This window comes from Ipomoea triloba, chromosome 7 (assembly GCF_003576645.1).
Source record: "Ipomoea triloba cultivar NCNSP0323 chromosome 7, ASM357664v1".
Lineage (NCBI taxonomy): Eukaryota > Viridiplantae > Streptophyta > Magnoliopsida > Solanales > Convolvulaceae > Ipomoea > Ipomoea triloba.
In genome coordinates this window covers 606607-629391 of record NC_044922.1, presented here as the reverse complement: position 1 = coordinate 629391, position 22785 = coordinate 606607, and the positions used below count along the sequence as shown (strand labels likewise).

At 39.1% G+C, this 22785-nt stretch overlaps 5 protein-coding genes across 5 annotated transcripts in view; all 5 read left to right on the top strand.

Annotated features, from left to right (window-relative positions):
- The window catches only part of LOC116026130 (protein unc-50 homolog), a 6601-nt gene extending 4731 nt beyond the window's left edge, over positions 1 to 1870 (top strand). The window contains exons 6-10 of the mRNA XM_031267583.1: positions 623 to 691; positions 946 to 1004; positions 1086 to 1208; positions 1295 to 1366; positions 1443 to 1870. Of these exons, the coding sequence (XP_031123443.1) occupies positions 623 to 691; positions 946 to 1004; positions 1086 to 1208; positions 1295 to 1366; positions 1443 to 1507 (388 nt within the window). The 3' untranslated portion in view covers positions 1508 to 1870. The remainder of the gene's footprint in view (positions 1 to 622; positions 692 to 945; positions 1005 to 1085; positions 1209 to 1294; positions 1367 to 1442) is intronic.
- A 1629-nt stretch (positions 1871 to 3499) lies between these two features.
- LOC116025552 (beta-glucosidase BoGH3B-like) lies at positions 3500 to 7155 on the top strand. Its single transcript, XM_031266815.1, has 9 exons — positions 3500 to 3728; positions 4227 to 4431; positions 4532 to 4622; positions 4702 to 4847; positions 5260 to 5503; positions 5600 to 5704; positions 5866 to 6048; positions 6150 to 6354; positions 6677 to 7155. The coding sequence occupies exons 1-9, from the start codon at positions 3500 to 3502 to the stop codon at positions 7153 to 7155; spliced, it is 1887 nt and encodes a 628-aa protein (XP_031122675.1).
- A 2643-nt stretch (positions 7156 to 9798) lies between these two features.
- LOC116025556 (beta-glucosidase BoGH3B-like) lies at positions 9799 to 14154 on the top strand. Its single transcript, XM_031266821.1, has 10 exons — positions 9799 to 9952; positions 10098 to 10365; positions 11062 to 11266; positions 11432 to 11522; positions 11601 to 11743; positions 11992 to 12235; positions 12331 to 12435; positions 12532 to 12714; positions 12935 to 13139; positions 13542 to 14154. The coding sequence occupies exons 2-10, from the start codon at positions 10125 to 10127 to the stop codon at positions 14024 to 14026; spliced, it is 1902 nt and encodes a 633-aa protein (XP_031122681.1). The 5' UTR covers positions 9799 to 9952; positions 10098 to 10124; the 3' UTR covers positions 14027 to 14154.
- Positions 14155 to 14940: 786 nt separating this feature from the next.
- Positions 14941 to 19390, top strand: LOC116025634 (beta-glucosidase BoGH3B-like). The gene is made up of 7 exons (XM_031266940.1): positions 14941 to 15419; positions 16084 to 16174; positions 16274 to 16419; positions 16670 to 16913; positions 17537 to 17824; positions 17921 to 18122; positions 18804 to 19390. The coding sequence occupies exons 1-7, from the start codon at positions 14998 to 15000 to the stop codon at positions 19286 to 19288; spliced, it is 1878 nt and encodes a 625-aa protein (XP_031122800.1). The 5' UTR covers positions 14941 to 14997; the 3' UTR covers positions 19289 to 19390.
- A 1044-nt stretch (positions 19391 to 20434) lies between these two features.
- LOC116025373 (lysosomal beta glucosidase-like) overlaps positions 20435 to 22785 on the top strand; it is a 5832-nt gene continuing 3481 nt past the window's right edge. The window contains exons 1-4 of the mRNA XM_031266591.1: positions 20435 to 20826; positions 21457 to 21547; positions 21655 to 21800; positions 22224 to 22467. Coding sequence (XP_031122451.1) covers positions 20450 to 20826; positions 21457 to 21547; positions 21655 to 21800; positions 22224 to 22467 — 858 coding nt within the window. The 5' untranslated portion in view covers positions 20435 to 20449. The remainder of the gene's footprint in view (positions 20827 to 21456; positions 21548 to 21654; positions 21801 to 22223; positions 22468 to 22785) is intronic.

The window sequence follows — 22785 nt, the reverse complement described above, 5'->3', positions numbered from 1 at the left end:
CTTTGATACAATACAGATTCTGCTACCAATATACTTAGTTATCTTATTTCCTAGTTTATTAGTAGTTGCCTATTTTACTTTAGGTACCAATATACTTAGTTATCTTATTTCCTAGTTTATTAGTAGTTGCCTATTTTACTTTAGGTAAGCATATTTTAGAATAGTGTTTCCTTATGTCTTAAGCTTTTAACTCCTATATATAGGGAGAATATTAGATTGTCTTGGTAAGTTGGAATTGAATAAAATCAAAAGGAAGTTTCTTCCACCAACTTCTCTCTCCCTCTCTCACTGTTATCAGCCACCATAGGTAAACCCTCTTCATCTGTCAACCACAGACCTGTGACGCGTAGTCAAAGTACTGAAACATATCAATCTTGCCGGGCCAAACGAAATGCTGTCTGTATTATGTTGTTAGAGAGAAGTTCTCTAAATGTTTTCATTCCATTCTAATGATATGTGTATATTCAGTACACTCTGTATTTGGACTTGTTTATTTTTTCAGAAAAAAAAGACCAGCATTATACTATGGAGTAGTTATTTTAAACCCCAATGATGTCATTTCCAGAGTGAGTAAGGTGGTTCATGGTAAATCTAATATTCTAATGTGACAATGTCCATACAGGTTCTTGACAAACAATTATCTACGAGAGGAAGCTCCAAGCAGTCACGTGGTGGAACAACGGGTCGAATGGCAAGTTTAGATCTCTCCATGTCCCGAGTTTGTCTATTTCTTTCTTTCTTTGTATTGCTTTGACATAATTTGTTCAAATCACTGTTACAGTGTTACTACAGTTGATGCGAATAATTTAATGGTTGTTTATCAAATGAAGAATGGAATGTTTATGGCACTTTGACATTCTTCCTATCTTTTTAATGCACTTGAGTGAATTCATTTGAATTTGGATTTATTCATTAATTTTTCTTGACCCTTTTTTCCTTGTGAAGGTTGTATGCATTTGATGTCCACTGCAACTCTTTCTTCCCAGTGTTCATCATGCTTTATGGTAAAAGCAAATTTGGAATATTTATGGTTTAACTCAACATGTTGAAACGCTACTAATCTTTTTTATTTTATTTTGTAACAGTCGTACATTATTTTCTTTCCCCTATCTTGGTTACTCATGGTTTCATTCCCCTTCTACTATCAAATTTGCTCTTCATGATTGCTGCATCCTACTATCATTACCTCAATTTTTTAGGTTATGATGGTAAGATAATTCTACTTTGATTTTACTCTAAAGAACTTGTTGACTCCCAAATATGTCTAATAATCATAAATTTTCCTACCCTGCAGTATTGCCCTTTTTGGAAAGGACCACGCTCTTCCTTTACCCAATTGGCATTGTCATTGTCCTTTCACCTATTTGTAAGTAAATAAGCCTCTTCCTTTTCTCGCTTAACTTGCATTCATTTACCATTCTGATAACTTCTCTTCCTTGTAGTTATTTTGAGCGGCTTCAATCCATCAAGGTATTTCATGAACATTTACTTCAGCAGAGCGTTGTGATTGCAGCTTAGACTCGTTATAGGTACATATTACTACCTTAGATACCCCTTCAGATGCCATGAGCTGTAGGACAACCGAGATGCAATCAATCATTTACCAGTTTCGTTATATCTTTAATGGAACGCAATCATTCACTGGTTTCATTATATCTTCAATGGAATGGCGGCCGTGTTCATGCCATAGTTCTCTGGTATGGCCTTTTACAGTTAGGAATGATAATTGTAATTGAGGGGAGGTGTTAGTGTATTTGTATGGTGAAAAAGCTATTCAGTGTAAAGATTTTGTTTTCTTGATTGTGCACTAATTGTCAATGATGAAACCACAGCTTCTTGCTTGCACTTTACCTGAGAACAGTGTTCTTAATGCTTTCCTTGTGGTGGTGTTGGCTTTGCTGCTGCATTGTGCTGTTTCTCTTCGCTTAACATTCTTATTGTCGAGCAGTGTAGAATTTACCCTAATTTATACAACCAAATCAAATGTTAAAAATGCTTTGCTTATTAAGTTATTTCAATATTTGGCTCCCAAGTAATATTTTTGACTTATTAGGTGTATGGCTTTTAATTTTTTTACTATAATTAGTCATTCTTGTTCTAAATATATGTGGTATTATGGCCATTGTCCTGTATTTATGGTATCTTTTGGTATTCAGTTTTTCCATTATGTATATGTATATATAATAATGGTTATCTAATGAGAATGGGGTCTGATTTCTGAGCAGTTTTTATGCCTTCTCTAGCTTTCCTTATCACTCATTTCTTCTCTGAATGGTTCTGAACGTAAGATTGACACAAGAATACACCGAAATTACAACAATTCTAACCAAGTCTTTAATAAGAAAACAGTTAGAATGTGTTATTCAAAATCGTACTTGCTTTGGCAGCTTGTTACTTTTAAAGTGAAAATATACTGTTCAAAAAAAAAAAGAATGGTTTTGAGAGAACAATTGTGTGTATATGTGAATACGACAAAAGGTAATTATTGACTCATTAAGTACCGCTCTTTATTTACGGGATATTTTTCGACAAAAGGTAATGACTGACTCATTTGGTAACGCTCTTTACTAACACAAATACACAATATTTTTCAAGCGAATTGAGTTTCACTTTTTCGATCTCACGTGCTAACTTGACCCTCCTAAGCAAATTATTGTGTAGACCATAATCCACACAGTGTTGTGTGTACTATAACAAGAAAGTGCATTTTTAATATACTAAATGTACATTATTTGTATACTAAATATACATTATACAATATAATGTATATCTCCTGAATATAATATACATTTTAATATATTAAAAATACATTATTTTTATACTGAATGTATATTATTTAATAGTATGGCCCACACAATATAATATACATTTTAATATATTAAAAATACATTATTTTTATACTGAATTTACATTATTTAATAGTAGGGCCCACGTAATAATGTTGGACCCTCCTATGTTGACTCTGAAGTTGGCATCCTCAGCATAACTTCTGATTTCATGGGCCTAAAATCTTTACACCGAATCTAACAATGAAAATTTCATAATAATTGCGATTCTAAAAGTGGGAATAAATCCTTCCTACACTCACGTGGAAAAGTTGGTCATCCTTAAAAATCTGAAAAAAGCATCTGAAATTTAGCCGCTCAAAAATAAAAATAAAAATTCAGTCACCCATCCCTGCACCGCCAACTCGCCACAGCTTTTCAAGTACCAGTATTCTCTCAAACAAAAATAAAGAAGAAAATCTACACTACTTCTCTGCTCTGCTTTCTTAGATTCCCAGTAGAGTGGTGATTAAGCTGCATAACTTAGCTTATTCTTAATCAATCTGCTTATTCCTAATCAATCTGCTATCTGGTTAGTACTGTGGTCATTCATTGCTGTACTATTTCCTTGGCCCTCTGTCCCTACATTGTCACCCCAGTTCATTCCTCTTTCATTCCCACTTGTTTTTAGCCCAGATTTTTCTTGGCAGAAGGGCAAATAGAGTGGTGGCAAAATGAGGAGATTTGCAGAACCAGCTGTGGGCATCCTGCTGTTCTGGCTATGCTTCTTGGGCGGTGTCACGGCAGCGGCGGAGTACGTGAAATACAAGGACCCAAAACAGCCGGTTGGGGTTAGAATCAGGGACTTGATGAAAAGAATGAGCCTTGCGGAGAAGGTAGGGCAGATGACCCAGATTGAGAGGCATGTTGCTTCCCCTGATGTGATCAACAAGTATTTCATTGGTATGTATGTAGATTTAAAGAAAGATCAAATCTTTACTTAAAAGCACTATTCAGAACTGTTAAAGTGAGTGTCTCTGTAGTCTATTGCATAGTTGGTGTTAGAAGAATGAATCTTTTTTGGATGATGAGGAAACCCGTAGTCACTATTCGAGGGTGTGTATTGTACAAACTCTGCCGACCGGCCTCCCTTACTCGGGATGTGCACTGGGTAAATCTCGTTTTGTGACGGTTAAACCAGTCTAGGTTGTCCTCCCTTACTCAGGATGTGTACTGGGTAAATCTCGTCTTGTGACGGTTAAACCAGTCTAGGTTGTCCATAGCTGACCTTCTCAAAGCAAGAAGGCCTGTAGGTTGCTCCCACAGGGAATTGCACTTGTAACCTTGTTGTTAACAAAGTCAACAGCTTGGCCAATTTGGCTGAGTTCTCCCAAGGATGAATCTTTATTGTATTATGCTATGCCACTATGGTTGTTTTTGAAAGGATTTGGTTTGTGGCAGGGAGTGTGTTGAGTGGTGGAGGGAGTACACCTGTGCCTAAGGCCCCTGTTGAGGCTTGGGTCAATATGGTAAATGAGATGCAGAAAGGTGCACTTTCTACCCGCCTTGGGATTCCTATGCTTTATGGAATTGATGCTGTCCATGGCCACAACAATGTCTATGGGGCTACAGTTTTCCCCCATAATGTTGGGCTCGGGGTCACAAGGTGAGTATATGACTCCAAGAAAGTGTTTATACTTGTGTTTTGGGTTGACATGATAGTGACTAGGCCTTTGCTTCAACTATTTGTGTTAAACTTATGATAGAGATCCCGAACTTGTAAAGCGGATTGGAGCTGCGACTGCACTCGAAGTCAGAGCCACGGGGCTCCCTTATGTTTTTGCTCCCTGCATAGCAGTAAGTAACAACGACAGAGCGTTTTGTCTCTTTTGATATTTTGTATCTGTCTGATGTTTGTCTGCTTATGATTTCATAGGTCTGCAGGGATCCTAGATGGGGACGCTGTTATGAAAGCTATAGTGAAGATCACAAGATTGTGCAAATGATGACCGAGATCATACCTGGTTTACAAGGAGATCTCCCAGCAAGCTCCCGTAAGGGCATTCCCTTTGTTTCTGGAAGGTAAAAAACTCCGAGTTCTTATCTTTCCATCTTGGCTATCTTATGGGGTAATAAATTCGTAGTTTGTATTGTCCAGGTGTCTTCGTGATAAATCATCTTCTGCCATATTAGATATGCCCACTTGATATACAATTCTATTACCCATTATATGTTTCTAATGCCTCATGCTCCGTTTGAGTTCAGTGACGAAATTTAAGTTATGAGACGTGTCCCGTGATCTTTCAGTTACAATATGCTTTGCATTGCACTAAGTCTACTATATGAACAACTTCATCTAATTCTTTTGTGTCTTGGAGTTTGTGGAAATTTTTATCTGTCCTCTCTTGCTGCTTAAAAGCGTTCAGGTTCTTGTTTAAAGATTATTCATTTGGCTATGGAACCGATCTCTTTTGTGTGTGCGTGTGTGTTACAGGACAAAAGTTGCAGCCTGTGCTAAGCACTTTGTGGGAGACGGTGGCACGTTCAAGGGCATTGATGAGAATAATACCGTTATTAGCCTAAATGGGCTGTTCGACATCCACATGCCTGCATATATTGATTCAATCAGAAAGGGCGTTTCAACCGTAATGGTATCTTACTCTAGCTGGAATGGCTTGAAGATGCATGCTAATCGTGCCCTAATCACGGGCTTCCTCAAAGACAAACTCAAGTTCCGAGTAAGGGAGAACTATCTTCGAAAAAAGAATTTAACGAGCAGAGCTATTGTTTGGTAATCGTCGAGTATAAGCTTTTTCTGTTTGCCCCTTTTTCAGGGATTTGTCATTTCAGATTGGGAGGGAGTTGACAAGATCACCGATCCACCCCGGGCTAATTACACTTATGCAGTTCAATCTGCAGTTCTTGCAGGGATCGATATGGTATGTCTAAAAGTTTTAGTTCAAATAACCCTAAATGATATACTTCTGGTAAATGAATCGACATTAAATTGGATTAGTAGTTTAGTACGTGAAAATATAGAACAGGGAATTGTGGAGCAAAGAAATTGTTAAGGTCTTCTCGTTTTGGTCATTTTGCTTAGGTTATGGGTCAGGAGAGATTGACGGAGTTTTTAGATATCCTCACTTCCCTAGTGAGGAAAAACATCATCCCGATGAGCAGAATAGATGATGCCGTGAGGAGGATATTGCGGGTTAAGTTTGTGATGGGTCTGTTTGATAACCCGATTGCTGATCTCAGCTTGAAGAACCATCTCGGGAGCAAGGTGATTCATTAACTTAGTTCGTAACGCTTTTTGAATTCCCAACATTTTCCTTTTGCTATTCTTTCAAATTCCCCGCATTAATCAATTACATTTGTTAATAGGAGCACCGAGAACTGGCAAGGGAAGCTGTTAGAAAGTCACTTGTGCTCTTGAAGAATGGAAAAACCGCAAATCATCCTTTGCTTCCCCTTCCAAAGAAAGCAACAAAGATACTCGTGGCTGGAATCCACGCGGATAACATAGGCTACCAATGCGGGGGCTGGACTATAACCTGGCAGGGTCTCGGAGGCAACGACATTACAATTGGTACGCATGTTCTACGTTTTGAATGCAAAGTTTCGCCTTCAATAGTAAACACGGTTTTGAATCCGTGTGCTCGACTTTAGTCATAGCGGTTATATCTCAAAGTCGACTGATAAACTCTCAACGAGCATAAGTTAACATATTTTGTGCCCTATGGATAGTTCGTTGTTTAGTTTATGCTCGTCTATTTCTATATCTAAGCCCGTGAAGGCCTGACTTCTTTTTTTTTTAGTACTATTGACTCTGTTACAATGTAGTATCTGTTCATAGTTACTTTCTCAACCAAAGGAAGGCCTGACTTCTTATATATCTGATATGTACTTAGGGACTACGATATTATCTGCTGTGAAAAGAACGGTTGATCCTTCGACACAAGTTGTCTACCAAGAAAATCCCGACACGAAGTTTGTGAGTGCCAACCACTTTGATTATGCCATCGTTGTTGTCGGGGAGCTTCCCTATGCAGAGATGTTTGGTGACAGCTCGAATCTTACGATAGCTGTGCCCGGGACTAGCATTATCAACAATGTGTGTGGCGCTGTCCGATGCGTGGTGGTCGTCATCTCGGGCCGCCCGGTTGTGATGGAGCCCTATGTTAACAAGGTAGATGCAATTGTCGCGGCTTGGCTTCCGGGAACTGAAGGCCAGGGTGTTGCTGATCTCTTGTTTGGTGACTACGGGTTCACAGGTAAGCTCGCTCGCACTTGGTTCAAGTCGGTTGATCAGCTCCCGATGAACGTTGGCGATCCCCACTACGATCCCTTGTTCCCTTTCGGGTTTGGTCTCGTGACAAAAGCTGTATAAGCGGAGGCGAAAACCGTGCTTTCTAAGGATAGTTTTGTGCTATCTACTTGCCATTTCAATGTTCAAGCAGACATCTATGTTATCTTAGCTTCATTTGGATAGTCCAGCTGATGTTTAATCTTCATGCAGAGAGAACATTATCAGTGTAACATGGAACAGTTTCAGATAATCTTAATGAAGTTCTGTTTAGGGAAATTCTTTTTTTTTCTTTTTTCTTTTTTTTTTTGGATTTTTAAATCAAGCATATAGTAGCTTGTTTGCCAGTACACGAGTAAAATCTGAGAGTGTGCACTGAGTAAACTTTGTTCATGTGTAATACTTAGTAAATTATACAGGAGGAGAGGTAAATCACATTAGGAAGATTTTGTGTGACTGGCTAGGAGAGAATTGACAAGAATTGAACTTTGCACTTTTTGATACAAGAATTATGTTGAGTTTAGAATCATGTTGAGTTTAGAGCATTTTATTTGAAAGAGCACTGCCATCATCACCTTCAAATCACTCTCCAATGTCACCTTCTTATATTCTTTTTTTTTCCCCCTTTAGGAATATTTTCTTTTTCTTATTTTCAGACAACTTTTTGTGGGCATTCATTTTACTTTTAGAATTTTACAATGAGAACGTGTTCTCATTTGTTGTTTGTGGCTTTCTAGAAAGTTACTCCACATGTCATGTTCCAAGAAAATGGTAACTTACAAAAATAACCTTGCTAAGTGAGTAATACTAGACATATTCTTAAGAGTTAATACCTAAAATAGTCTCTTAACTATAGCGAAACTCACAAATTGGTTATCGACTATTAAGTTTAGCAAATTAAGTTCTCAACTATTCAATCTTTGTTCAATAAAGTCCTCAACTATTCAATTTTTACTCAATAAGACTTTCAATGAAGAATTGATTTGTGAATTATTTAGTAAGAATTGAATAATTGGGAATTTAATTGGTAAAATTGATAGTTGATGACTAATTTTGTGAATTATGACATAGTTGAGGGATCATTTTGTGTATTTACTCTACTCTTAATTTCTATCACATTTTTACTCTGTTTATGAGTATGCTTTGATTCATCCCCGAAAAAGTGTCTCACTCCTTTTATTACTCCATTTCTCATTTATCAATAAAATTAAGATATGTGACAAGAGTTCGATATAAACTGATTTTCGAATCATAATATCATAAATAATTTTTGTCAATATTCTCTCAATTAAACTTGTCACATAAAAGATAAAATTGCACATGGTCATAAAAGATAAAATTGCACATGGTCATTATTTATTATTTGTGAGACACTTCATGTTCAAATTGCCACCTTCCAAAACATTGATTGTAGAGTACTGCAGTTGGACATGCTTTGGGGAAGTATGGAGAAGTGACTATGACAGTTCATACATAGTACATTGGGTTAATGGTGATGTTTCATTGGATATTTGGATTGAAGATAATATATGTTATACATTAAATATGTAGTCTTTGATATTTGGATTGAGGATAATATATATGATGCAGTCTAAATTTTTAAAGTCTAAAAAAATGGCGTAAACTCAAGTATGCAGATCAAGGGCTAACCTTGGGGTCGGTCGCATTGAGAGGTAAGGTCAACTAAACATGAGCTTGAAAGACGTACCTAAGAGATCAAGGATCAATAGATGACGGCCTAACCTCCTAATGAAATGGAGGTTTTTTTGGGTTTGCCTAAGGAAATGGAGATGCTCGTATGGATTCTTGGTCGTAAAAGCGACATAGAACAAGGTTAGTCATGGGACATTGGGACCACGAGATCGACCTCTATGGCCGGTCTCCAAAGTCAGCTGACATGATTATTGGACAAAGGCCCAATCTCGCAAAGGCACTTAAAAGTTGTTACAAACTTTTTGCATTAATCTAATTTTGACAAACAATCTATTAGTGACAAAAAAAATTCATAGATTTTTTTCAATGTACAAAAGTAGCTAATTTTTTTTTTTAGAGTGGACCCCCTCCCTTATGTTTCAAACGTATCAAAAATGGTGGGGGAGGAATACGATGGACTGACCAGAAGGTTGTATCCAGCGCAACTATTGGAATTGACATCTTCATAAGATTTGAACCCCACCCTTCTCTACACGCCACATCTAGATGATTGAACATTTTGGTCCGATTTATAAATCATTCTCACTTTTTATTTCTTTATATATTATTAATTAATTGACCCGAAAAGGGTTTCAATATATTCTTGAGAATTATGTTTTCCGCGTCCACACTCAAAAAAGTGTTCGTTATGAGGACTTAATTTGTTGGGCATTCTCGCTGTTCGGTCCAAAAAAATATTTATCTTTTGATTTACATAAAAGATCGTAGCTGCTGCTAAAAGTTGTACTATGAGTTAAGTTCGCCTTGTGACTTTACATGACAAAAAATCACAATAAAATAAATCAACCGAGATTACTCATAGCTAATCGGTTCAAACTCAGAAATTTAATAATTTTTTTTTTCAAAAAAAAATAATTAATTGGCCTATCTACCCCACCATCTCTAATGTCAGAAAGGTCATTGAAAAACGTTCCCAACGTATGGATTGATGGAAATAATGCACATACTAACGGACAGATTCCTCTCATTCAAATTATATTTCTTTAATTTCATTTGTTTAAGTTAATTTGTTTAAGTTAATTAAGTAGCATACTAACCAGTAACCCCACTTAATATCCAATATAAATATGTATGTATAGGCAGAGTAACCTTCACTCAATTTGTTTGGTGTATCATTGGCACTGACAGATATCCCCTCCCAAGATTTGAGCTTATTCTACACAGGCAGGTAAAAAAACAGTTCAAGAATTCATCTTTTCATTCATTTCTGGATTCAACCAAGATTACTTTATTTATTCTTTGCTATATATGTATGTATGTATATGAGTATATGTATGCATAATGACAAGTGGTTCATCTGTAATGGTGTGTAGTTGGGGAAGAAGGAGAGCAGAAGTTGAATGGGGGTGGCTAAAATGGGGAGATCTGCAAGACCCTTGGTGGGTTTTGGGCTGCTGGTTTTGTGCTTCATGGCAGCCATGGCAGAAGATGAGTACTTGAAGTACAAGGATCCCAAGCAGCCATTGGGAGCTAGAATCAAGGATTTAATGAAGAGGATGAGTCTTGAGGAGAAGATTGGGCAGATGACTCAGATTGAGAGGAAAGTTGCCAGTGCTGATGTTATGAAGCAGTATTTCATAGGTATGCATTTTGACCAATGTAATGTTGTGTTGATGTTTAGATTTACATGTTTAGTACTTGCAAATGTTTTGGTTTTGAATGTCAAGAACATAGGGTTTCTGTTCTTGTAGTGTTTCCCAGGTAAACATGGAACCTTGCTAGAAATCTAGGTATGAACATGGAAAATAAGAAAGTGAAAGAGAAGGGCAAACCTAGCCAAGTTGGTAAGACTTTGACTTGGGTAACCGGTAACCATAAACTTACAAGTTCGACTTCCAAGCCGTCTAGACCTTCTTGATTTGAGTTGGTTAGTTTTGGGTAAATTAGACAGGTTTACCCACATTGTGGTCCTTTGTCAGCTAGGGTCAGAAGATGAGTTTACCCGTGCACGTCCTCGGCTACGGGTTTCCTTATCATCCAAAACAAAGAAAATGAAAGAGAAGAATGTACTATTGTTGTTGCTTTACTTGATGATATGAACCGGAACTTAGTTTCACCGGCAAAGCTAGCTCGTAAGTGTAGGTTTGCCTCATCAGTCATACCCGACCCCTTAAAAACTGCACGAGGCCCTAACTACTTTACAAAGTTAGCTTACGAGTGTAGGATTGACCCGAGCCTTATATATTGACCCCTAATGCCCGATGCCTCTGTTGTTGTTAGAGTTGGTAGTGAGTTGAATTGTTTGTGAATGTGATTGGAAGGCTTTGATTGTGACAGGGAGTGTATTGAGTGGTGGAGGAAGTGTGCCTGCACCTAAGGCCTCTGTTCAGGATTGGGTTAATATGGTGAATGAGATTCAGAAGGGGGCGCTTTCAACCCGCCTTGGGATTCCTATGATCTATGGCATTGATGCGGTTCATGGCCACAACAATGTCTACAAGGCTACCATTTTTCCTCACAATATCGGGCTAGGCGTCACTAGGCAAGTACATTACAAGCGTGTTTACTTTCTTTCTTGTTCTTCGTTTGTATTAGATCAGCATTACCTGTTGAGAGAGTCCCGGGGCACAGCTCAATTAGTCCAAAGAAGTTAATAGTTCTGCTTCGTTGGTGGCTTGTTCTTAGCGGTTTTTTGACATTATACTAGGGATCCAGAACTTGTGAAGAGGATTGGAGCTGCAACTGCACTTGAAGTCAGAGCCACTGGCATCCCTTACGCTTTTGCTCCTTGCATTGCAGTAAGTCGATGAAACATCATGTTCCCCACACATTCCCGCTTTAGTGTTGTTTGGTGCCTGATTATTGTTTCGATCTAGGTGTGTCGAGACCCTAGATGGGGGCGTTGCTACGAAAGCTACAGCGAAGACCACAAGATTGTGCAGATGATGACAGAAATCATACCTGGTTTACAAGGCGATCTCCCACCCAAATCCCGCTCTGTTCCCTTCGTTGCTGGAAAGTATGATCCTCTGATCTTCTCCTCCCATTTACGCCTATTAACGTTTCGTTTATTGTATCCACACGCTTCATTCTTGCAAGGAATGCGTATAATTGTCAATAGTTCACTACATATACTTGACATTTAATTTGCTTCTTCTAAGTTCTAGCTGCTGCTGTTGAGGTCTGGTTTGTGTGATTTGGACTTAAATTTGGGAACCACCCACCCCGGGTTGATCTTGTTTCTTGTATATATCTTTGTATGTAAAGGACGAAAGTTGCTGCCTGCGCGAAGCATTTTGTTGGGGATGGTGGGACGGTTAAGGGCGTTGACGAGAGCAACACTGTGATCAACATAAAGGACCTGTTCAGCATTCATATGCCTGCATACTATGATTCAATCAAGAAGGGCGTCGCCACTGTTATGGTATCTTACTCGAGTGTGAATGGCGAAAAGATGCACGCTAATGGCAACCTCGTAACTGGCTTCCTCAAGAACAAGCTCAAGTTCAGGGTAAGGGCGATAAACGACTCATTATTGCCTAAAACTATTCTATTTGCGATATCAGAAAGTCTGAAACTGCTGCAATTCTTGTGGATTTGCTGCAGGGGTTTGTCATCTCGGATTGGCAGGGCATTGACAGGATTACTAACCCGCCTCACGCTAACTATACTTATTCAGTCTATGCAGGAATTCTCGCGGGGATTGACATGGTAAGCCAAGGAGGGGTTAGGGCTAACATAACTTTTACATAAGACATTTTGCAGAACAACATAGTTTTGGTTCTGAAAAATGTGTTCTTTTGACAGATCATGGTCCCTGAGAACTATGCAGAATATCTTAGCACTTTGACAGAGCTAGTGAAGAAGAACGTTATCCCTATGAGCAGGATCAACGACGCTGTGAAGAGGATTCTGAGGGTTAAATTCGCGATGGGACTGTTCGAGAACCCATTGGCAGATCTCAGCTTGGCAAACCAACTGGGAAGCCAGGTAATAATGAGTTATGTGGCCTATTAGCCTTTTTGGTTTGAGCCAGTTAGTTATGAGTAACTTAGGTTGGTTTATCTCCTTGGGTCCTTTTGCTGGATAAGGTCACAAGGCGGGATTTACCTAATACACACTCTCAAATAGTGGTTGTGGATTTTCCTCGTCAATCAAAGAAACAATGAGTTCTGGATTTGAGTGTTTGTTGTTTGCATTATTGTTGCAGGAACATAGAGAGTTGGCTAGAGAAGCAGTGAGGAAATCTCTTGTGCTTCTGAAGAATGGGAAGAATGGTCATTATCCATTGCTGCCACTCCCTAAAAAAGCACCAAAGATTCTTGTGGCTGGAACTCATGCAGACAACTTGGGGTTCCAATGTGGTGGCTGGACTATTGAATGGCAAGGTGTTCCAGGCAATGATCTCACTGCAGGTATGCTGCATTTTTTACTTTTGGTCTTAATTAATTTTTTCGTATTTGGTATGACTTGTATTCTTGCCGCATTTGATCCCTCCGGCCTAATTTTCAATTCCTTGTGTCTTATTTAAAGGGTAAATTTGTCATTTTCATTACTTTTTGTTCTTAAACTTTCAAAAAATGGTGTTTTGTAAATAGTTGTTAGCTGTGTGCTAGTGCGTTTGACTAGTTGATAGTATTAGCTGAGTGGAGAAAGATGTTTGGTAAATTAGCTGTTATGACTTGTTCAAAAATTGATCCAAAAAGCTACTCTGAATAGCATTTTGAAGCAATAAATTATTACAAAAAAACTAATTAATCAAACATTTATATTGATTTGTTTAAGTCAAACGGCTAATAATGATCAAATATGGACAGGAACCACCATTTTAACTGCAGTGAAGAACACCGTTGATCCATCAACACAAGTAGTATTCCAGGAGAATCCCGACGCGGGATTCGTCAAATCCGGCGGTTTCTCCTACGCCATAGTCGTCGTCGGCGAGGTGGCGTACGCGGAGATGTTCGGCGACAGCGCCAATCTCACCATCGCCGGCACCGGCGGCGCCGCCATAAACACCGTCTGCGGGGCGGTGAAATGCGTGGTGGTGGTGGTTTCCGGGCGGCCGGTGGTGATTGAACCCTACGTGGCCAAAATTGACGCCCTTGTGGCGGCTTGGCTGCCGGGAACGGAAGGGCAGGGCGTCGCCGACGTGCTGTTCGGCGACTACGGGTTCTCCGGCAAGCTGGCTCGCACGTGGTTCAAGTCGGTGGATCAGCTCCCCATGAACGTCGGGGATCGGCATTATGACCCCTTGTTCGCCTTCGGATTTGGGCTCACAACTAAGCCTAAAGTGAATTGAAGCCATGGAAATGGAAATTAAAAGCTAGCTTGACTTGTTATGGGGTCATCAGTGATATGATGCCATTGTTGAACAGAACAGACAAGACAATTTGAATGTTAAATCAATTTTACTCCGTATTAAATTTGTTTTGTTTGTGTTTTTTTACTTTTTAATTATGTTATGTAATTATTCCAGATGATTAATAATAATATAATTCAATCCACCTGAATAATCATTAATCAATAATTGAAATCCAACCCTCCAACCTTAAACAGAGAAGAGAAGCCTATGAGCTTCTCTGTTCAAATGTAACACAGAATCAAAGGAAGAAGCCATCCGATTTCTTCTTCTTCCGATCTATTCAATCCGACGGCTTATTCGTAACACAGAAGTATTTTTTTTTTTTAAAATGAAATGCCATTGAGATGCCAAGCAAACAAAATTAGCTGGTTACCTTGGTAACTTGTTAAAAATGGTAATGATACATTTTTAATCAATTTAAGAGTTCTATTGGAAGTTTTAGATAGTTCAAATGTTTAATTGCACTTTTGTATAAAATTATAAGGTCTATTTGACCCTTATCCATTCTTTAATTTGTTGTACAAAGATTCTCATTACATTGATCATACCTTACACTTGTCTAGAACCGACATAACTATTATTACTTGGTATAAATACAAGTTAGCTAGAATGAAAAATTGTATTTTTCTTTCAATAAACATAAAAATGTCAAGATCTCAAGATCAACCTTGCCAAATAGACAAAGCTAACTAAGGTTTTGTCCGATTAGTGATCCTAAACTTAGGGAAGAGAAGTTAGTTATGAAGAGCAAAGAATTTGTCTTTGTCCTTGGTCTTGTCCTTAACTATATAATGGGTATTGTCTCTCAAAACATTTACCCTTCATTCTTTGCTTCTTCGACTAAAAAGAACTTGTACCCTTGTGCAGTGTGTGCAGTACCCGAGAGAAGTGAAATTACCATCTTACCCATGAAGGTTCCATTGGTGGGACTACTGTTGCTGATGTGTGCGTGCATGGCGACGAGGGCAGAATCGGAATACATGGTTTACAAAGATCCAAAGATGAGCATGGGAAGCCGGATCAGGGACCTGATGGGGCGGATGACGTTGGCGGAGAAGATCGGACAGATGGCGCAGATTGACCGGGAGAATTTGACGGCTGAGATCGTCCGAGATTACGCCATCGGCAGTGTGTTGAGCGGCGGCGGCGGCTGGCCTAAGCCGGAAGCCACGCCGCAGGACTGGGTTGACATGGTGAACCGGTTTCAAGGTGGAGCTGTTTCTAGTAGGCTTGGGATTCCCATCATTTATGGCATTGATGCAGTTCATGGCAATAGCAATGTCTACAAGGCTACCATTTTCCCTCACAACATTGGACTTGGAGCTACAAGGTAAGTAAGCCATTTTTGTCTCGAGATTAGCGAATAGGTGGAGCATAATTCTCGAGTTTGATTCTTGACAATATTATCTCCGTCTAGCTCGTCGCAAAAAGTCTACTTAATACTATGAAAGTGGGCAGAAATTCACGGGTCAACTCGCACCCATCCATGGTGGGTGAGTTAAAACGACAAAAAAGTGATCCGCGAAGATCGGACCTAACGGGCTTGACCCATGGCCCGTGCAAACTACGGGCGGGCCAACCTATAACCTAGGCCCTATATATATATAAAGCATGCAAGCCTGTCAACCCGCTTGGGATGGACTAGGATTGCATGAACTCTAGCCCACATGCCTAGCGGACCGGGTCACAAAAGTCCACAAGAAATTAGGCCCGCGGTGCAGCGAGCCTAATGGGACGGTCCGATCCGCTCTGATAGTAGATACCAATCACTTTTTTTAGCCACTAGAAAATTAGTTTAATTTGTTTACTAGTTTCATCCTTTAATTTTTTATTATTCGTAATTTAAAATCTAAATTTTATTTTTTTTTTGGATTGAGAGTGGCATTACATATTTACATACCAAACCAACACAACAAAAGTATTAAATGGATGATTTTTGTGCATAATCTTTAACAATAATCTGAAAGTTCTAAAACCATGTTGATAAATTGCAGAGATCCAGAGCTAGTGAAGAGGATTGGTGCAGCAACTGCTCTTGAAACTAGAGCTACAGGCATCAATTATGCTTTTGCTCCTTGTATTGCGGTATATATATATACGTTGTCATGTTTGTCTTTTTTTCCTATGTTTTATGCGACAACTTAATTGATGAAATTAAACATGCATATATATTTGGGGGAACAGGTTTGCAGAGATCCAAGATGGGGAAGGTGCTACGAGAGTTACAGTGAAGATGTGGAAATTGTGAAATCCATGACAGTCATTATATCTGGTTTACAAGGCGACGTCCCTAGTAATGTTACTAAGGGTATTCCTTATGTCGGTGGCAAGTAAGTCCAATAATGTTTCATAACCCCAAAGTTTTTTTTTATTAAGAAAAGAAAAATCAATTACCAACTACATTGATTGGTGGTCGATAATACTGAAAGTGATTTTTTTACCTCTAAAGTGGTCGAAATTGATGGGATTACAAATTAAATTTTAGTTTTAACGGTTACTTTTTATAGATGTTCAAGAATTGCTGATTTTAAAACTTTGATGGTGTGATATGGCCTAATATAATATATTTGCAAAACCTAGGACAAAGGTTGCAGCTTGTGCAAAGCACTTCGTAGCAGACGGCGGAACAACAAAGGGTGTCGACGAAAGTAACACCGTGACGGATTGGCATGGACTGATGAGCATTCACATGCCGCCATACCTCCCTTCCATCATAAAAGGCGTTTCCACCGTCATGGCTTCTTACTCTAGCTTAAACGGCGTCAAGATGCACGCTAACCGCCATCTCCTCACCGATATCCTCAAAGGCCATCTCAATTTCCGGGTATGTAAATCTATTCACATACTTCAATTTGGTATGAGAACCTGACCTCGATCTGACCTTAATTTAGATTAAATCTTCATTTTTAATTTGTTGGTTTTTATGATCATGCAATGTTTAAAACAAAAGTGAAAATGGTCCAACTTTATAGTAAAGTCAATTAGGCTCCTAAACTTTTTAAACTAGCAGTTAAACCCATCAACATTTCATTTTGGTACAATGAAACCCAAAAATCGGTTGGTGACTAAGGTTCCGACAACTCTCCAACGAAACCCGATAACATCTCCGATAAAATTGGTCGTCTCTCTAGTGTGAGAAGGCAATTAGCGACCGGTCGCAGGTCGCCAATCACTTTTTTTAATCTAAAATGGGGCTGGAGTTTTGTCGGAACTCTAGTGACCTGCAATAGTGGGTCATTAATCAGTTTTTGAGCTTCATTGCACTAATAAAATGTTAATTGGTTTAATTGCTACTTTAAAAAGTATAGGGACCTAATTGACATTTCAGATAAAGTTCAAGAACCTATTTGATTATTTTCTCAAAACAAAATAACTTTTAATTTGTACTAGGTATGTAAATCCCACTCCTGTGTAATAACGGTATGTTTTGGTACGGTTTTTGTGTAGGGGTTTGTGATTTCAGATTGGTTGGGTATAGATAGAATCACGGCGAAAGAACATTCCAACTACACTTACTCGGTGTTAGCAAGCATTAACGCCGGCATTGACATGGTCATGGTGCCTAACAACTACAAAGAGTTTACTGGCACTTTATTGTCATTAGTGAAGAATAGGTTCATCCCCATGAGCCGGATTGATGACGCTGTCCAGAGGATCTTGAGAGTCAAGTTCACTATGGGCCTCTTTGAGAACCCTTTCGCCGATTATTCTCTAGTGCACTATCTTGGATGTCAAGTATATATCTTTTTGTGTGACATTCCATATTTTCTTTATTATTAGTATTGCACGCTCTTAAATAATTGTGAATTTTCATTGTCACTATATCTATAGGCTCATAGGGATTTGGCAAGGGAAGCAGTGAGGAAATCACTTGTTTTGTTGAAAAATGGGAAAGATGAAAATCAGCCTTTGCTCCCTCTCCCCAAGAATGCATCAAGAATCTTGGTCGCTGGAACCCATGCCAACAACCTTGGTTATCAGTGTGGTGGTTGGACACTAACTTGGCAAGGTCTGAGTGGCTACACAACTGCTGGTAAATATAAAGACACTATTCTCACATAGTACTCGATACTCTACATTTTTGTATCTGTTTATAATTACTTTCTCAACCTATGCTTTCATTGAGGGGTCGAATCCATGACTTCAATTCTCATTTGGAAAGTCCTGATTGAAAAAATTGCTAGGCGTTCCTCGGACTCTCAGGAGCGTTTAGACGCTACATGCCCAGATGCCCGTGTTTTTTTTTTTAATTGTTTAAATTTTTTAAGACTTAATAATTATAAGCTATTTAATACTTTAATAGTTAATACTAAAATATTAAATATTAACCTAAAAACATCTTAACTATTTAGGGTTATTTGGTTCAAAACGATGTCAATTTGAGTGAAATAGCCCATTTAAAAAAATAAGAGAATAATAGCTAATCCGTCGACTAAGTCGGTGTCTAGACAGCCTAGTTGATGCTTAGCCTGCTAGTCCGTGCCTAGGAAGTCAAGACGATCAGCGTCTAGGTGACCTACTCGGCCAGCCACCTAGACTAGGTGATACGCTAGGCGGTCAACCAACGCTAGACACTGATTAATTGGTGATTAGGCAAAATTTTAGGAACAAGGGCCGGAGAGCCTGCAACTAGACCACAGGGTCATTCGTAGAACTTAACATTTTTGTAAAATTATGAATAGTTGATTTAGTTTTTGTGTCTTTTTTCTTGAAGGAACAACGATCTTGAATGGGATTGCCAACACGGTTGATCCATCAACACAAATAGTATACAACGAGAGCCCCGACAGCGACTTCATGAAATCCAACAACTTCTCCTACGCCATTGTCGTTGTCGGAGAGAAGCCCTACACCGAATACTACGGCGACAACCTAAACCTGACCATCCCGGCCGCCGGCGCCGACACAATCAAGAACGTCTGCGCCGGCGGGGTCAAATGCGCCGTCGTGCTCGTCTCCGGCCGACCTCTCGTCGTGGAACCCCATCTCCCGTCCATGGACGCCCTGGTGGCGGCGTGGCTCCCCGGCAGCGAAGGCCAAGGCGTGGCGGATGTGTTGTTCGGCGACTACCCGTTCACCGGAAAGTCGTCGCGGACGTGGTTCAAGACCGTCGATCAGCTTCCGATGAACGTCGGGGATCCTCACTATGACCCACTCTTCCCCTTTGGGTTTGGACTCACCACCAAGGGTAGACATTAGGGAAATTAAAATAGCATTTTTTTTTCCTATCTACATGTTAGTATGTTACAATTTACCAAAGGATAATATCGTAATGGGAAAAGGGCTTAATAGGCCATCGAACTTTACTGAAAAGTCAATTAGATATATAAACCTTTTAAATTTGTAATTAAACTCATTAACATTTTATTTTTGTGCAATATAACGAAACCAAAAAATCAGGTTGTGACCTGGATAATAGGTCACTAGGGTTCCGGCACCATTTCTGACCAAAAATCGGCCATCAGCTACCAAAGCCTGTCGCCAAAGTAAAATAGTCGCCTTCTCCGGTGGTCATTTGTGATCGCCTCTCCGAAAAAAGGCGACTAGTTTTGTTCGTTCGGAGAGGCAACCGGGTTTTGGTCGCCTCTCTTTGAAAAGGCAACCTGTTGAGAGAAAAATAGTGTTATGGGAAGAAAGAGAGAAAAACTTTCAAAATTTAACTAGAACTGAATGTGGCAAAATCACTATATTCGAAGGACCCTTAACTCATCCCTGTCCAATGCAGTATCTATTCTGCACTACTTTCCCAAGTCCACTAAGGCTCGAACCCACCACCTCCCAAGTCCACTAAGGCTCGAACCCACCACCTCCCAAGTCCACTAAGACTCGAACCCACCACCTCCCATATAAAGGGAAAAGTTTGAGGCCACTGGACCACAAGGTCCTTGGCTAATCCAATTTATCTTGATTGTTATGGTTTTTATTGGTTAGGAATTAGGATCACACGTATAGACTTCACCATAGGGGCTTTTTGGTAAATATAATGAAAGATTATATTAGGACTATCTTATTTTGGTAATATGATTGGACATGCGTTGGCATGGTATCAAAAGATAATCCAGCTGTTTCAGGTAACGCCTAACGGATAAAAGTAGATTATGATCGACTAATATAGTAATTAATTACAAATAATTACTCAATAATCAATATACTTTTTCCAACGTATAGTACCAAATATTACCACATATATTTATATCACAACATTTCCTAGGTTGTCTTCTGTCTTCCTTTTCTTCTTCAATTCTTTTCTGCAAATTTTCCAACTCATCAAAACTCTACAGGACGAAACTACCCTCGAGAACCATGAAAATCCCAACGCTTTCAGTCCCACTACTGGTTCTACTAGCGTTATGTGCGTGCATGGGCGCAGGGGCAGAATCGGAATACAAGGCTTACAAGGACCCCACCAGGAAGATAGGTAGTCGGATTAGGGACCTTATGGGGCGAATGACTTTGGAGGAAAAGATTGGGCAGATGACGCAGCTTGACCGTCAGAATTTGACGGCGGCGGTGCTCAGAGATTACTCAATCGGCAGCGTTTTGAGCGGCGGCGGAAGCGTGCCGTGGCCGAACGCGACGGCGGCGGAGTGGGTGGAGATGGTGAATGGGTTTCAGAATGCGTCGTTGGCTAGTAGGCTTGGGATTCCGATGATATATGGGATTGATGCGGTTCATGGGCATAATAATGTGTATAAGGCCACCATTTTTCCCCATAATGTTGGACTTGGAGCTACAAGGTATAAGCACCATCATAAATATTTAATAATTATTTGTGTTTTCAAAAAAAATAATTATTATTTGTTATTGAAATTGTCTGTGGTGTTGATTGGTACTGGTGCGTACTAAGTTAAAAAGTTTTGAGAAAGGATTTAAGTTTGTATATATGGTGTACTTGATACAAATTCAAAGTTTTTCTCGTTCAATTAAGAGGCATCGACGCTGATCGGCGCTTTAGAATTTGTCATAATATATTAGACCTAGATCTGATCTCTTTAGCGTTTGAATATTTATCTTCCTAGGCGTCGGGTTATTGGCTTGGTAATCATAGTTCAATTTCCAGTGAAAATAGCTGGCATATTGTCCTTTTTGAACAATATATGATGTTTTACTTTTTTGTGGTCTTTTACAGTTCGGAATTAATTTACCCGTGGGTTTCCTTGTCATCACTCAAAAAAAAAAAATATTTATCATTCTTAGGTAAATAGTGAAATAAGCTAAGGGTATATAAGACTAGAGTTATAAAAACACAAATACATTATATTAATGATTGAAACTTGTATATATATTGGAAATGACAAGACATACAATCGGATAATAGGGCTAGGAATTGAATGATAGCCCTAACCCCATACCGTAATATATTGCAGAGATGCAGATCTAGTGAAGAGAATTGGGGCAGCAACAGCTCTTGAGGCTAGAGCTACAGGCATTCCTTATGTTTTTGCTCCCTGTATTGCTGTAAGAATTCCTTAGCTTCATTTTTCTATGATTTATTCGATCTGCCAATTAAAATGGTTAGTTGAAAAAACGTGATGAATATTAACGTTAAATGTTTATAACATCAGGTTTGCAGAGATCCAAGGTGGGGAAGGTGTTATGAAAGTTATAGTGAAGATGTAGAAATTGTGAAGAAGATGACTGAGCTAATTCCTGGTTTGCAGGGAGACATCCCTCCTAATCACCCCAAAGGCATTCCTTATGTTGGTGGCAAGTAAGTTCTTCAAAACCACTATAAATTTTAGCTCTCATATATTTAGAATATCAAATTCGATTAATTGTTTTTTAATTAAAATATTCCTGCTCAATTAATGGTTAATGATTGTTAGGACTTTTGGTTTGAAAGTTTAGTTAACTGAAATTTTTAGTATATATGTATATTTTTAATATATCTCAATCCATATATATATATTGGTAATATGATTCAAATTATTGGTAAAATGAAATTATAGATTAATGGGAACAACCCCAGCTAAGTGGTCGGATACTTCATTCGACTCCTCATTTGGGCCGTGCCTACGGATCAATTTTTTCGTAAATTAAAATAATAACCAGAGATATACTCTATTTGAACTATATCAGTATGTCAAAAGTGGTCACTAATACTTACCAATCACTCTTAATGTTGTTTTTGTAGGACAAAAGTAGCAGCTTGTGCAAAGCACTTTGTAGGAGATGGCGGAACAACAAAGGGAATCGACGAAAACAACACCGTTATCAATTGGCATGAGCTGATGCATATTCACATGCCCGGATACCTCCCATCCATCGTCAAGGGTGTCTCCACCGTCATGGTCTCATACTCCAGCATTAACGGCGTCAAGATGCATGCCAATCGTTATCTCATCACCAACTTCCTCAAAGGCCTTCTTAAGTTTAGGGTATATATGCCCATTCTCATTATTTTATATCTATTTATACAAGTTTTACTTACACTTCCACCAAAAAATGAGGGGCTTCCGGAGAGACCTTCGATCCGTACCATACTTAAACTAATTTTCGTTCACATTGGGTCGGTCCAATTAAGGAACAACTGCACACTCGTACCATACTCAAACTAATTTCTATTCACACTAGGTCTGTCCAACCAGTCCAATTAAGGGGCGAATTACGAGGTGTCCTAAGCAGTTACGTCCGTACCATACTCAGACTAATCTCATTCACATTGAGTCGGCCCAATTAAGGGGGGGGGGGGGGGG

Coding starts and splice junctions, on each gene's coding strand:
- LOC116025552 (XM_031266815.1), top strand. CDS start 3,500: ATGAGGAGATTTGCAGAACCAGCTGTGGGCATCCTGCTGTTCTGGCTA. Junction 3,729..4,226: donor GATCAACAAGTATTTCATTG/GTATGTATGTAG, acceptor GGTTTGTGGCAG/GGAGTGTGTTGAGTGGTGGA. Junction 5,504..5,599: donor AAGACAAACTCAAGTTCCGA/GTAAGGGAGAAC, acceptor CCCCTTTTTCAG/GGATTTGTCATTTCAGATTG.
- LOC116025556 (XM_031266821.1), top strand. CDS start 10,125: ATGGGGGTGGCTAAAATGGGGAGATCTGCAAGACCCTTGGTGGGTTTT. Junction 11,267..11,431: donor ATCGGGCTAGGCGTCACTAG/GCAAGTACATTA, acceptor ACATTATACTAG/GGATCCAGAACTTGTGAAGA. Junction 12,436..12,531: donor TTCTCGCGGGGATTGACATG/GTAAGCCAAGGA, acceptor TTCTTTTGACAG/ATCATGGTCCCTGAGAACTA.
- LOC116025634 (XM_031266940.1), top strand. CDS start 14,998: ATGAAGGTTCCATTGGTGGGACTACTGTTGCTGATGTGTGCGTGCATG. Junction 17,825..17,920: donor TGCACTATCTTGGATGTCAA/GTATATATCTTT, acceptor CTATATCTATAG/GCTCATAGGGATTTGGCAAG. Junction 18,123..18,803: donor GAGTGGCTACACAACTGCTG/GTAAATATAAAG, acceptor TTTTTCTTGAAG/GAACAACGATCTTGAATGGG.